This window comes from Apis laboriosa, unplaced genomic scaffold (assembly GCF_014066325.1).
Source record: "Apis laboriosa isolate Shangri-la unplaced genomic scaffold, ASM1406632v1 scaffold170_cov151, whole genome shotgun sequence".
Classification (NCBI taxonomy): domain Eukaryota; kingdom Metazoa; phylum Arthropoda; class Insecta; order Hymenoptera; family Apidae; genus Apis; species Apis laboriosa.
Genome location: NW_025222134.1, coordinates 249,651 through 262,242, shown reverse-complemented (window position 1 = coordinate 262,242; position 12,592 = coordinate 249,651). Strand labels below are relative to the sequence as shown.

Here is a 12,592-nt window from a genome sequence, read left to right as displayed (position 1 = left end):
AAATTTTTTTTATCATTTTTTATATTATTTTTTTCAGAAATGGATTTAGGGAAGGTTTGCCAAAACCTAAATCAGTTCAAACTAAATAATTTTAATTTTTATTATTGTATTATATATCTATAAAAATTTGACATTTAATAAATAACTTAAAAAGTCTGAATGCCTATTATATGTTTTAAATTAAGTTTTTTTTAAAGTAAAATACTATTAAAAGTAATATTTTTATGAGAATCTGATCATGAATTAGCGAATCTCATTGTGATTAAGTAACAGATCATTTATATTATTTATATTTTTAGCAAACAAAAATCAAAAAAATGTTTAAATAAGTAAAAAGTGAATGGTGGGGGCGTTACTTACTGCGCAAACGCGGCACAACTTTCGATTACATTCTGTCTTATAAAAACTACAGTTTCGCAAATTTATATTCAGTAACGCGTAGATTTATATTGCAAAGTGATAATTTATATCTGTTTTTAATATCTATATAAAATATACTTGCTCTTTAATTAATTCAAACGGTATATTATTATATCATGTTCAAATCACAATTTTATCTTCACAAAAAACGAGTAAAAATTTAGCAAAATTATTTTAAATAAAACAGAAAGAAAACATTCTTAAGATAAAAAACATATATTTGAAAAATTATAAATTAATAATAAGAAATAATTACTTATCTATTAAAAACTTAATAGATTTTAAACTCAATGACTGTTTGGAGAAAATTATTTGGTAAGCGTTATAAATAGTTGATATATTAAAATTAATTCAAAATTTCTTTAAATTGATGCTAATAATTAAATTAAATTCAAATTGAATTGATAATTAAATAATTCAAATAAAGATATAAAAATTATAGGTAAATATCTTCTAGTCACAAATACTGTGAGCTGTGGTTTAATGATGGCAATAGCAGATATTATTCAACAACGTAATGAATACTTAAAAAAATATAAATATTTACCAAATGGAACTTATGTAATGGCAGCATCTCCAGATATAGAACAAAAGTTTCATAATTTAAAGATTTCTGATATTTATATGCACGATTATGTGCGAACTAAAAATATGATGATTGTAGGCCTATTTCAAGGTCCCTTTCATCACTGGTTCTATATGATTTTAGAAAAGGTATTGCCCGGAAAAAATGCTGTATCCGTTATTAAAAAAACTTGTCTAGATCAAATTATTGCCAGCCCAATTTGTCTAGGAATATTTTTTATTGGTCTTGGCTTTTTAGAACATCACAATATGAAAGAGATTCATGAAGAGATGAAAGTGAAATTATACGACACGTGGAAGGTATATATTTAGTTTTCTCGAACTATTATTACTCTTTCTAGTAATATATTTAAATATGTAATTATAGTTTTCCTTTCATTCTACTTATGTTCAGGTTGATTGCTGTTTTTGGCCTCCAACACAATGTGTAAATTTTTTCTTCATACCGCTTCGTTATAGAGTATTATATACTAATTTTATGACAATGATTTATGATATTTTTCTATCATATATGAAATATGTAAGTTTTTTTTTTAATTTTTTCCCAAATTTTTTTATAATTACGATATAATTTAACGTATTATATTTATTATTTTCTCTGATGCAGGATGTGCAGTATCAATAATTGAATATTTCAAAGCTAGTCTATTGTACAAATTATAATTTTTTTAGATGATTTTCCATATTTTATAATATATATATATATTTTTAAATATAAATACCACCGAATAATATATGATATAAAATGTATAATATTCAACGAAAAAAATTTTATTACTAAAAAATAAAAAAATTTTTGTTTTTATACAAAAAAGATCGTTTATAATTTTAAAACCTTATTATTATTTATTAATTGGAATTAAATAACAATTCTAGTATTTACTAATTGAAGATTAAATGATTATATGTTATTATATTTCAATATATTTATTTTATTATCGAAATTTACTATAGTATTGAAGTTTCGAAATTTTGATCCTTTAGATTTATTTTTTAAGTCCAAACAATATTTATCAATATTTGTCAATGTGCAAATAAGTCTGATGCATCTTGTAGGAATATTTATTCCTTATCGCCCGTAACAATAGTCCATCGGATGCAACATATTTATTAGAGTGACAGTTTTTGTTTGTCATTTGGCGACAATGGGATTACCAAGCCTTCTAAGCCGTCAGTCGCCAGTGAACAAACACCGATTATTGATGTGTAAATATTAATAATAAACCAAGCTAACAATAAATATGACTGGTATATAGATATCGATGCATTTTCCAAAATTATATTACAATAGAATGTAAATAAATATTAAAGAATATATAAAATATATATGCAGAACATATGTATAATGTATACATGGAATATAAAAGATATATATGTTGAAAAAGAAAAGATTTTAGTTTTTAAATAAATATCAACGCTTTTTATTAAAATAATAAGAAAATTCAATTCAATGAATAATTTCTATACATATTTTATTTCTTTTATGTAGAAATTTCTATATCTTGTAATCAATAATATAATTTAGGTAATATTGACAATTATGTACAAAAATTTTCTTAGTAATAACATGATTGGTTAAATAGTTTCTGATATAAATTTTCGATAAAATTTTAACAATTTGTATAATAATTATAATCAAATTCTGAATCAAAATATAATTTATAATGATAATAAATCGATTGTTTATGTGTTATTTATAATAGAAATTGCATTGATTCATTATATTGACTTTTATTGACTTTTATTAATTTATAAATAAATAGTATATATTTATAATAGTTTATAATTTTTTAGTTTATAAATAAATACATTAAATTAAATGTATTATATTTTATATAAAAATACGAAAATAAATGCAATTTTTTTAAAATAACTATATGGATTTAATAAATATTTAAAATTGTTTAAACTACAGTTGTAGATTTATATTTTGCAGTTATAATAAAAATATCAAAACAGATAAGAAAAAGATATTAAAACATTTATATAAGAAACGAAAATTGAATAAGTATTTGTTTATAATCATCCTTGGTTAAATTGTTTGCGAAATGGAGGAAGATCCAAAATTCGAGCAGTACCAAGGAGCATTAAAGCTGTAAAAATTTTGTAAAAAAATGAATAAATTTAAATAAAGTAAAATTATGTTTAATATTAATAAATTATAAAAGTATATTTTCGCACACAAACTTTTAACCTTAAAATTTCAAGTATTTAAAACAATTTATTATTAAATTATTATATGAAATTTAAAATAATAAAATTAAAAATTAATAAAGTTAAAATAAACATATAATAAATAATATTATTTCTAGTTCATTAAATGATTTTTAATAATAATATTTTAAAAATATTTTAAATATTTTAAAATTTATTAATAGTGTATAGAAATAGAATATTAATATTTCAAAAAAATCTACGTTAAAAAAGTATAAATTTATATATAAAAGTAGAAAAAAAATAATACATTACCGCTTCCAATTGAGTACATAATGGTTTTTCCAATCTTTTTCTGAAATTTTTTTGAATGATACGCAACATATAAACCAGAACCAATAAGACCACAACCACTGAAAATTCTACAACCTAAACAATCACGATTTCGATTGTTAATTATATTTCTCACTGTAGATATTTCTTGCATTTTTCACTTTATAATTATACAATAAAATATTAAAATATATATGATGAAACTTCTTCAAAAGAATAAGCCTAATTTTATATAGGTTATGTTTAAACTGACATTTTCGTTCATAATAGATCGAAATAAATCGAACTCGATTTTTCATATAAAATTTTGAAATAGTACATTAGAAGATAGACTATTATTTTTTATATTTAGATAATGAAAATTATGAAAAATTATTTTTTATGATTTTATATACAAAATATGGAATGAATTTTTATATTTTGATAACATTTAAATAAATTAACCTATAATTATTTTTTTAAAAGATTTTTTTTTGAAAGAAGGAAATAATTAATATAGAAATTTAATAAACTTAATGATATGCTAAAGGAATAAAAATTTAGTAAATTAATTACTACATATAAGTATAATCTTATTTATTTTTTAATTTGAGTATACAAAATTTAAATCAATCAATTTTCCTACAATTTTAATGATATTGAATTTTTTATTATATTTACGAAAGAAAGAAATAAAAAAAAAAAGAATAAATAAAATCTAGTTTGATGTAAATATTGTAAGAATTTTGATAACTTTCATTATTTTCTTTTTCTAATTATTCAATAAGCTTTTTTGCTTTAAAAAAGCGCCTTAAGTAAAGAACTTGCCAAATTGAGAGCCCTAGAAGCCAACACATGGAGAATATACTAAAATACAATACTCGAGTATTTGTTGCCTCTGAAAATTGAACAAAAATCAATTAATTATTTAATAATAAAATTTATTTATTTTTATATAAATTATATTTCATATTTATTATTTAATTTTTATAATTTTCAATTACCATTTGTATCTCTCATTTCTTCCTCATTTTTTCGCATTCGAGCAAAATCTTGGACAATAGCTTCAGATAAGTCTTCAAGACGTTTCAATTCAACTTCAGAAGGTTTAAGTTTTGCTGCTTCACCAATCTTAAATAAAAATATGTAGTTGATAATATTATTATTATTTTAAAATTTAGAAATTGAAATCATTAATTGAAATCATTTTATTATAAAAGAATTATATATTAATATATAGAAAATTATATATTGATTATGTTATTAATTGCAAAAAATTCATCTTTCATGTTAATATATTTATTATAAATATTACATATGCAACTTTTATTTATGTATATAAAATAATTTTTAAATGTATGAATTTTTTATTCTTATAATTTTTTAAACTATTAATTCATATATTTAAACATTCTTTTAAAATTTGTGTTATTACAAGCCATAATAAAACCACTCTTACTACCAATTGTATTAATATAACATATTTATAAAACAAAAAACATAAAATATTGTGAGATTACTTTGAAATCAATTTAACAAAATAGATATTCATAATCTATAAAATAGATTAAAAAATGAAAGAAAAAACATAACTTTTTTATTAATTATTAATAATTATTAAATTATAATATTAATAAATATTTTTTATTATATTCTAAATTATTTTAAAAAATTTAATATTTTTGTAATAAGATTAAAAATTATCAATTTTTATTAACATTCAATAAATATTTTATTAAAATTGAAACAAATTTGATAGATAAAAATTATGAATTTAAAATATAAAAATTATTTAAAAATTAAATTTGTTAATGATTTGAAATTTAAAATATATAAATAAAATCATTTTTATTTAAATCAAATTTAAAGAACTTACTCCTTCATAATTTTTTGCTTCGATTCCACGTTTTGTGATTAAATAAATTTCTTGTTTAATTTGTTTAATATCTAAAAAACATTTTTTAATTAATAAAAATTTTATCTAATTATTAAATAAATATAATTTTGTTTATAGTGCATACTGCCTGAAAAAGATGGTTGTATGGAATGTGCCATAAAACAAATCTCAAATGTATCATAAGTTTCTGTGACAAATGAAAATTTCAATATTTTTCCATGAGGAATATCATCCTTTTTTGAAAGAATATCTCCTTTTGAATCTTTTACCTATTAAATTAAATACAAAAAGATAATTAATATATGATGATATATATATATATATATATAATATATAAATATTGGTATAAATATAAATAATATAATATAATATATAAATATTAGTAATTCTCATTATAATTTATTAATAAAATTTATTAAAAAGTTGAAAATTTTATTTTAAATAAAAGTAAAATAACAAAATAAAATAACATATGTGAAAAGTTAACTTAATCTAATCTTAATATTAATAGATTATATTTAATTCGTTTCATAAACATAAATATTATAAAAAATTGATGAAACTTACAACATATTCAGTTTTAACAGCTGGTGCTAAAGAAACTTCATATTCTCCAGCAAGTAAGACATTTGCTTGAACTTCTTCTTTTAAACATTTCATTGAATTCGGTTCAAGATAAAATCGTATACTATGTACATACGCGAGTAACATCGCGAAAATGAATATTACAGTTCGCATTTTTCATAAAACTATATTAACTAATTTTAATAAAAATTTATAGCAATACTTAATATAAATGATAAACTATCAATATATTGATGAGTTGGCAGCCATTAAATATTTCAAACAATTTGTGATTCGTGATAACGAAACACAATGAAAACATGAAAAATATTATACTAATCATTCATTGTCTACTACCATAGACAAAATTTAAAATAAACTACTGTTTCATTAGATTTTATGCTATTTTTATTCTGAATTATCTATTATGCAAATCAAAAGTACAACATGTACGCAGATATCTTATTTATATTTTTAGATCTACCATAGATACCATAGATATAATATAGACTTAGCATTTAATATATTTTCTAATCCATGCAGGATTCTTTTTAATATTTTGCCGTTATTTTCAACGTTATCGATTTGTTCAGAATAAAATCGTAGTAAAAGTAATGATTGAAATTAAAATTAGATTTCAATATAAAATTAAAAATAAAAAATAAAAAATAATTATAAATAAGAAATAGAATAAATATTCTATTATATTTTATAGACATATACGAAGTACTGTATTTTATATATGATTATATTTATAAAACTTATTACGAAATAATTTATATAAATATGTTTCTCTTAAAGATAGATTGTAAAGCCGAATTTTTAGAAAAATAATTAAAAATTAAAATATATTATAATTTTGAAAGGGAAATGATGAAAGTACATTCAATTTACCTTGGTTAAAATAAATATAGATAAAAACAATAAATATAAAATAGAAATAATTTAAAAATTAGACATTTTTTCTAAAATATAATAAATTTAAATATAAAAACAAAAAGAACAAAAAAAGAAGAGAATAGAAATAAAGTAAGAATTGAATAATGGCATTTTTTGAATAGTCTCTAAAAATACTCAAGAAATAACATAATTTTTACCTTATTTCTATCTTTCTTTTATTATTTGTTGTTCTTTTTATACATACAATAGTTTATATAGTATTTTAAATATATATAATTTATAATTTTATATAATATAAACTATTTTATATAATAACAATTTTATATAATAAAAACTATATAATAGTTAATAAACTATATGTAATAGTTTTTACATTTTTTAAATACTTTATAATAATTTTATATAAATATGTCATAATGATTAATTAAAAATTATTTTAATTTATTTTATTAATTAAAATTATTTTAATCAGTTTAATTAGTAAGATTCTTTTCTTCAAACGCGGCTTTATTTGTTTTATTTAAAACTTATTGATGAGAACGCCATTTGTAAACGATACTGAATGAATTAAATTCAAAGTTTACAAACGGCGCCAGGAATAACCGTTATTTGTAATGCTGTGTAAGTTAGATATACCATTTTTCATTTTTTTTAATTTATTCTATAAGTAATTGTTTTTCAATATTTATTTATCATAAGACAGAATAGCATAAATGTGACACGATATTAATTTATAAATTTTTTCACATTGTTTTAACTTATCGATTATTTGAAAACGATAATTATTTGAAAATGACAACCTCACTGGAAGATATTTTAGAAAAACAGTGTGAAAAATTACAAGATCTTAAAACTGCGACAATATTTATTAAAAGTAAGATTACATTTTAATTTTTAAATTATTTTATCAAAACAATAGCATTCTATTAAAAAATATAATTTTTTATCTATATAATTTTTTATATTCAGGTAAAAATGCAATTAAAGAAGAATTCCTTAAAATGCGTATAGTACTTTCACAAATGTATAATGGTATTGAACAGATAAGGAAAAAATTAGTTGATATGAAAAAACAAAATAATCAATGTAGAGTATGTTTCTTAATTTATAAATATAACATAATATATTCTTTAATAAATATTTTTCAAAATATTATTGTTTCTAAAAATCAAAATCAATTAAATTTTAATGAGAAAACTGAAAATTTTAGGAATTATTGTCATTCATTGAAACTTTGGATAAGAGAATTATTCATATGGAAAAAAATATTCCACATGAATTAATTCGTGATTATAATAAAATTGAAAATTCTTTATCAATGAAAACTATGTGCAAGAAAGAATTTATACAGAAATCACCTATAATAATAAGAAATAAAAATGTAGAAAAAGAAAAGACTCCAATGAAAGACTGTAAAAAAATATTATTTAACGAACTTGAAGTTTGTCCTATGATATCTTTGATAAGTGAAGATGAGTTCAATAAAGTTCCAAAGTATATTATTGGAAGACAATCTTTAGAAACTGTAAATGATTTCATAAATACTATTAATCACATATTAAAAACAAAATATACATTTTTATCACTGGGAAAAGCTCATGCAAGGAAACAAGGAGATTTGAATCTTTATTTGCACTATAAAAAACAAGAATTAGATTTATGTAATGATTCTGGTAAGATTTTTTTTTTTCATATATTCAAATATTTCATATATTTTATTTAAAAAAATATAAAAATTATGTTTCAGAATACATATATTTTTTTACTGGTGAAGATTATGAAAAACAAATGAAGTCTAAATTAAATAAAATAAAATTAAATCTAATAACAGTTTTACGACATTGCAAAAGATTAAGAGAACATAGGATAAAAAACGACTTGCGATATGTAATATTAACAAAAAAATAATTGCTTAAGTTTTAAATTAAGTAATAAAACAAAAAGATTGCATAATAAATTGTTTCATTGTACAAAGAAGTTAAACATATAATTTTATATATTTTTTTTATAAGTTTTATAATAATTTGTAAATGATACATATTTTTATGTGTAGTCAATACTATTGTAAAATATATTTCCATTATTCCATTTCTTGTTGTTATTTTATTTTTTAAATTTTATATAATAACATTTTATTTGTAACAATTTGAAAATTATTACAAAATTTATATTTGAAATGTCAAATGAAGAAAAAAATAAATTTTTAATGTTAAAAATATAATTATGAAACTCAAAAATTTTTTTGAGATTCGCTTTTGTTTTGGTCGTCGTGACAGCGTGTTTACCGGAAACTAAAGATTAGACTCCCTATCGAATTGTTTCGACGATACAAAGACTCAAGTTTAGTTTGCCATGAAAGAATTCTTCCCTTTTCATTTCCAAGGAACGAGGTAATCTGCTCTGAAATACTTTCGATAATACACTATACTTGCGAAGACAAGACTAACTGAAACTATCATTTTTTTTTCTAATTATTTAATAGTAATCTTATGGCGTAACAATAATTTTTAATAACAAAAATTTATTTGAACTAGAAGATTGTAATATAACTGTTTAATTATAAAAATGTGATATTTAAAAGATTATATTTAGAGATCAATTTATTAAAAAAAAAAGGATTTGAAAAATAAAAATAACTTTTTATATGGTATACGAAGAAATAGAAAAAATTATAAATGATAAAAATATTTTAATTTTTATATACATTTATATAAAAAAAATATTATTATAGAATCTATATCATATTTGATATGATACTTCAAATAATTTAAATAAAAATTAATTCATTATTTAATATTTACTTTACATTAACTTTTAATATTTAAAAAAAATAGTTATTAACTTTTTAGATAAAGAATTGGTAAATATCTAATAATGAACTGTGGAAAAACGGAGTCAATTAGTACGTTGAGCGAACATGAAGATGATCTCGATGAATTTGAAGGATCAATTATTTGGTCCCAAGAGGAACCACTTTCATCGAATGAAATTTTAGAATTAACTCCAGATCCTGAAAAACAAAATCAATTAAAATCTTTATGCCGTTTATGCGCGGGAGAAACTTTACATCCGATTTATATTTATTCCGAATTCGGTGAATCTTTGAGACTTTTGCATAAAATAAATACTTGTTTAAGTATTAAGGTAATTATTTGTTGAATCTTTTTGTAATGAAAATTATATAAATATATTATAAGTAAATTACAAATAAATTAGAAATATTTAACTAGTACGATATTCCGATAACTACGTTAATATTTTAATAAGTAAAAGAAATTTGTTTTTTGTTAATTGAAATTTTTTGTTATATATATTTTTTTAAAATAACAAATATTATTAAATATGAACATTGAATAACTTGAACATTATGATTTTTTCATAGGTAAAGAAAACAGATCCTCTTCCAAAACAACTTTGTCCAACTTGTGTTGAAAAGATAACTTGGTGTAATGAATTTGATATTCAGTGTATCAGAGCTGAAGAAACTCTTTTTGAAATTTTAAAACAGAAACATTCTTTCAATAATACTAAAAATGATTGTCAGGAAAATTCTCAGGAAAATATAGATTCTTGTCCATTATGCATTGAAGGACGAATGAGAATTTATGAAGAGGATAAAGAAACCAAAAAAGATGTTGAATTATATGATAGTGATATTGTTCTTGAGAGTAGTGATGAGGAACAAATTCCCAATGAAATTAAAATTGATGAAGAACCAGAAAATGAATCCATAACATTATTCTGTTTGGGTACTAAACAAAAATATTTGAAATGTGGAGCTTGTATGAATTTATATCATACAAAAGAAACTTTGGATGAACACAAATGCAAACCTAATTTACAATGTACTTCTAAGCCTTATAAATGTGATATTTGTTTTGCAACTTTTACATTTGAAGAACGGTTACAATTTCATCAACATTTTCATAAAGATGCAAAAGCATTATATTGTGAAATTTGCAAAATTACATTTGGAAAGGAATTAAAATTGTTTTATCATTATAAAAGGTATTAACTTTAAAAATAAAATAGTCATGAGAAATCTAATGACTATGAATTTATTTATCTGCATTTTATTTGTAGATATCATTGTAAAGATGGTAGAGTATCTTGCTTACAATGTGGAAAATTATTTGAAAATCAAGAAGGATTAAAAAAACATATTTGTGTGGATGGAAAAACAAGACCACATGTATGTGAAGTTTGTTCTAAAGGATTCTGTGATGGCTATACTTTGAAACGTCACATAGTAACTCATCTTCCAGAAAAGCCATATAAATGTCCAGAATGTTCTAAAAGCTTCACACAAAAATCAAGATTGAATAAACATATAGCTGGACACAGTATTATTTTTGAAAACAGTCAAACTATTTGGAGGTATATATTTGTTATTATATATATATTATATTATTATATATATTTATTATATACATTATATATATATTATATTATTTTCTTCATTAACATAATTTATTTTTTATAATTTAAGATGCATTTGTTGTGGTGAAACATTTGGAAGTTGTGAATCTGCAGATGAGCATTGTAAAAAACATGAAGATAAAATTAGTCTTATAGAAGAAATGCAAGTATTGAAGCTATATCATTGTGAATTTTGCAGCAGTCATTTTGCAGATATGGATCATTTAAAAAGTCATAGAGAATCACATGTTATTGAGAAACCATATTCTTGCAATCATTGCAACTCTATATTCAAATCCTTCGCAGAAGCTGTTCTTCATTGGAAAGAACATCCAAGAATATTCAAAGTTCTAGTAGTGTTTTTGTGTGAAATATGCGATAGAGATGTTAAAGAATTATCTTTGCTTTATAAGCATAAACAAAAAAGACATCAACCAGTACCTAGAAAATCAGAAAAAGGTAAAGAAAAGTTCATTTGTGAACTTTGTGGAAGTATTTTTATAAGTATTGAAGATTTTCAAGAACATGGAAAATACAGATGCTCTAAATTCCCATGTGATATTTGTGGCAGTCTTTTACCAACAGCAAATTCTTTGAATGCGCACAAAAGAAGACACAGTGGGCTACGACCGTATATACAATTCTTTTTATTTTAGGTTATGTTAAATTTTGCAATTTATAATTTTTTTATTCTTGTATAGGTATGTTTGTAATATTTGCGGTAAAAGTTATACTCAATCCAGTCATATGTGGACTCATAAAAGATTCCATATGGGTGTGAAACCTTATGCTTGTGAATATTGTGATCAGAGATTCACAATAAAGCCAGATCTAGCTGATCATACTAGAAAAAAACATACAAGAGAACGACCATTCAAATGTGATGTTTGTAACAAAGCATTCTTAACTGGTTCTGTATTTTATCAACATAGATTAATACATAGAGGAGATCGCAGATATAAGTGTCATTATTGTGAAAAAGCATTTACTAGGACAGAAGCTTTAAATAATCATATAAAAATTCATACTGGTGAAAAACCACATGCTTGTGATGTTTGTGGAAGATGTTTCAGACAGAAAGGAGATATGAGAAAACACAGACGAACACAACATATTGCTAAACAAGATGCAAAATAGGTTAAGAATTAAAACAATTATTAAATAGTTTAATTTAAATATTTTGTTGTAATTTTTCGTTGTAATTAATAATTCATACATGATGTTATGTTATAGTTAATAAAATGTAAATAAAAGCTTCATAATGGTAATGATACTATTAAAAATCATACTATTAAAAAATTATAAATAATGAATTTTTTTAAAAAATTATTATTTTAAGGT

General features: G+C 20.9%; 5 protein-coding genes across 6 annotated transcripts; 3 read left to right on the top strand and 2 right to left on the bottom strand.

The window, feature by feature from the left end:
- The first annotated feature begins 666 nt into the window (after positions 1-666).
- LOC122711505 (mpv17-like protein 2) lies at positions 667-1,650 on the top strand. Its single transcript, XM_043930328.1, has 4 exons — positions 667-735; positions 863-1,305; positions 1,400-1,525; positions 1,613-1,650. The coding sequence occupies exons 1-4, from the start codon at positions 711-713 to the stop codon at positions 1,628-1,630; spliced, it is 612 nt and encodes a 203-aa protein (XP_043786263.1). The 5' UTR covers positions 667-710; the 3' UTR covers positions 1,631-1,650.
- Positions 1,651-2,909: 1,259 nt separating this feature from the next.
- On the bottom strand, positions 2,910-3,739 carry LOC122711521. The gene is made up of 2 exons (XM_043930355.1): positions 3,475-3,739; positions 2,910-3,098 (listed from the first exon to the last, which is right to left on the bottom strand). Exons 1-2 carry the CDS (start codon positions 3,644-3,646, stop codon positions 3,028-3,030), a joined length of 243 nt encoding a protein of 80 aa, XP_043786290.1. The 5' UTR covers positions 3,647-3,739; the 3' UTR covers positions 2,910-3,027.
- A 411-nt stretch (positions 3,740-4,150) lies between these two features.
- On the bottom strand, positions 4,151-6,391 carry LOC122711438 (transmembrane emp24 domain-containing protein bai). The gene is made up of 5 exons (XM_043930229.1): positions 5,936-6,391; positions 5,493-5,637; positions 5,348-5,418; positions 4,476-4,602; positions 4,151-4,369 (listed from the first exon to the last, which is right to left on the bottom strand). The coding sequence occupies exons 1-5, from the start codon at positions 6,104-6,106 to the stop codon at positions 4,248-4,250; spliced, it is 636 nt and encodes a 211-aa protein (XP_043786164.1). The 5' UTR covers positions 6,107-6,391; the 3' UTR covers positions 4,151-4,247.
- Positions 6,392-7,308: 917 nt separating this feature from the next.
- Positions 7,309-8,782, top strand: LOC122711437 (spindle and kinetochore-associated protein 1-like). Of its 2 annotated transcripts, none has more exons than XM_043930227.1 (5): positions 7,309-7,453; positions 7,536-7,706; positions 7,802-7,923; positions 8,043-8,505; positions 8,580-8,782. In XM_043930227.1, exons 2-5 carry the CDS (start codon positions 7,625-7,627, stop codon positions 8,738-8,740), a joined length of 828 nt encoding a protein of 275 aa, XP_043786162.1. In that variant the 5' UTR covers positions 7,309-7,453; positions 7,536-7,624; the 3' UTR covers positions 8,741-8,782. The 2 variants fall into 2 exon arrangements, with proteins under 2 accessions (XP_043786162.1, XP_043786163.1); XM_043930228.1 differs by having other exon boundaries at positions 7,532-7,706.
- Positions 8,783-9,685: 903 nt separating this feature from the next.
- Positions 9,686-12,486, top strand: LOC122711563 (zinc finger protein 678-like). The gene is made up of 5 exons (XM_043930453.1): positions 9,686-9,976; positions 10,215-10,840; positions 10,916-11,209; positions 11,322-11,882; positions 11,953-12,486. The coding sequence occupies exons 1-5, from the start codon at positions 9,707-9,709 to the stop codon at positions 12,386-12,388; spliced, it is 2,187 nt and encodes a 728-aa protein (XP_043786388.1). The 5' UTR covers positions 9,686-9,706; the 3' UTR covers positions 12,389-12,486.
- The last annotated feature ends 106 nt before the right edge of the window (positions 12,487-12,592 follow it).

What these genes read in the sequence shown, in the direction of transcription:
- LOC122711505 (XM_043930328.1), top strand. Translation starts at nt 711, where the DNA reads ATGACTGTTTGGAGAAAATTATTTG. An exon ending in TGTTTGGAGAAAATTATTTG is followed by an intron (nt 736 to 862) that starts GTAAGCGTTATA and finishes TAAAAATTATAG; the next exon opens with GTAAATATCTTCTAGTCACA. An exon ending in AATTATACGACACGTGGAAG is followed by an intron (nt 1,306 to 1,399) that starts GTATATATTTAG and finishes ACTTATGTTCAG; the next exon opens with GTTGATTGCTGTTTTTGGCC.
- LOC122711563 (XM_043930453.1), top strand. Translation starts at nt 9,707, where the DNA reads ATGAACTGTGGAAAAACGGAGTCAATTAGTACGTTGAGCGAACATGAA. An exon ending in AACAGTCAAACTATTTGGAG is followed by an intron (nt 11,210 to 11,321) that starts GTATATATTTGT and finishes TTATAATTTAAG; the next exon opens with ATGCATTTGTTGTGGTGAAA. An exon ending in AGACACAGTGGGCTACGACC is followed by an intron (nt 11,883 to 11,952) that starts GTATATACAATT and finishes ATTCTTGTATAG; the next exon opens with GTATGTTTGTAATATTTGCG.
- LOC122711521 (XM_043930355.1), bottom strand. Translation starts at nt 3,646, where the DNA reads ATGCAAGAAATATCTACAGTGAGAAATATAATTAACAATCGAAATCGT. An exon ending in TATGTACTCAATTGGAAGCG is followed by an intron (nt 3,099 to 3,474) that starts GTAATGTATTAT and finishes AAATTTTTACAG; the next exon opens with CTTTAATGCTCCTTGGTACT.
- LOC122711438 (XM_043930229.1), bottom strand. Translation starts at nt 6,106, where the DNA reads ATGCGAACTGTAATATTCATTTTCGCGATGTTACTCGCGTATGTACAT. An exon ending in ACAACCATCTTTTTCAGGCA is followed by an intron (nt 5,419 to 5,492) that starts GTATGCACTATA and finishes AATGTTTTTTAG; the next exon opens with ATATTAAACAAATTAAACAA. An exon ending in AAGCAAAAAATTATGAAGGA is followed by an intron (nt 4,603 to 5,347) that starts GTAAGTTCTTTA and finishes TTTTTATTTAAG; the next exon opens with ATTGGTGAAGCAGCAAAACT.
- LOC122711437 (XM_043930227.1), top strand. Translation starts at nt 7,625, where the DNA reads ATGACAACCTCACTGGAAGATATTTTAGAAAAACAGTGTGAAAAATTA. An exon ending in TGCGACAATATTTATTAAAA is followed by an intron (nt 7,707 to 7,801) that starts GTAAGATTACAT and finishes TTTTATATTCAG; the next exon opens with GTAAAAATGCAATTAAAGAA. An exon ending in AACAAAATAATCAATGTAGA is followed by an intron (nt 7,924 to 8,042) that starts GTATGTTTCTTA and finishes TGAAAATTTTAG; the next exon opens with GAATTATTGTCATTCATTGA.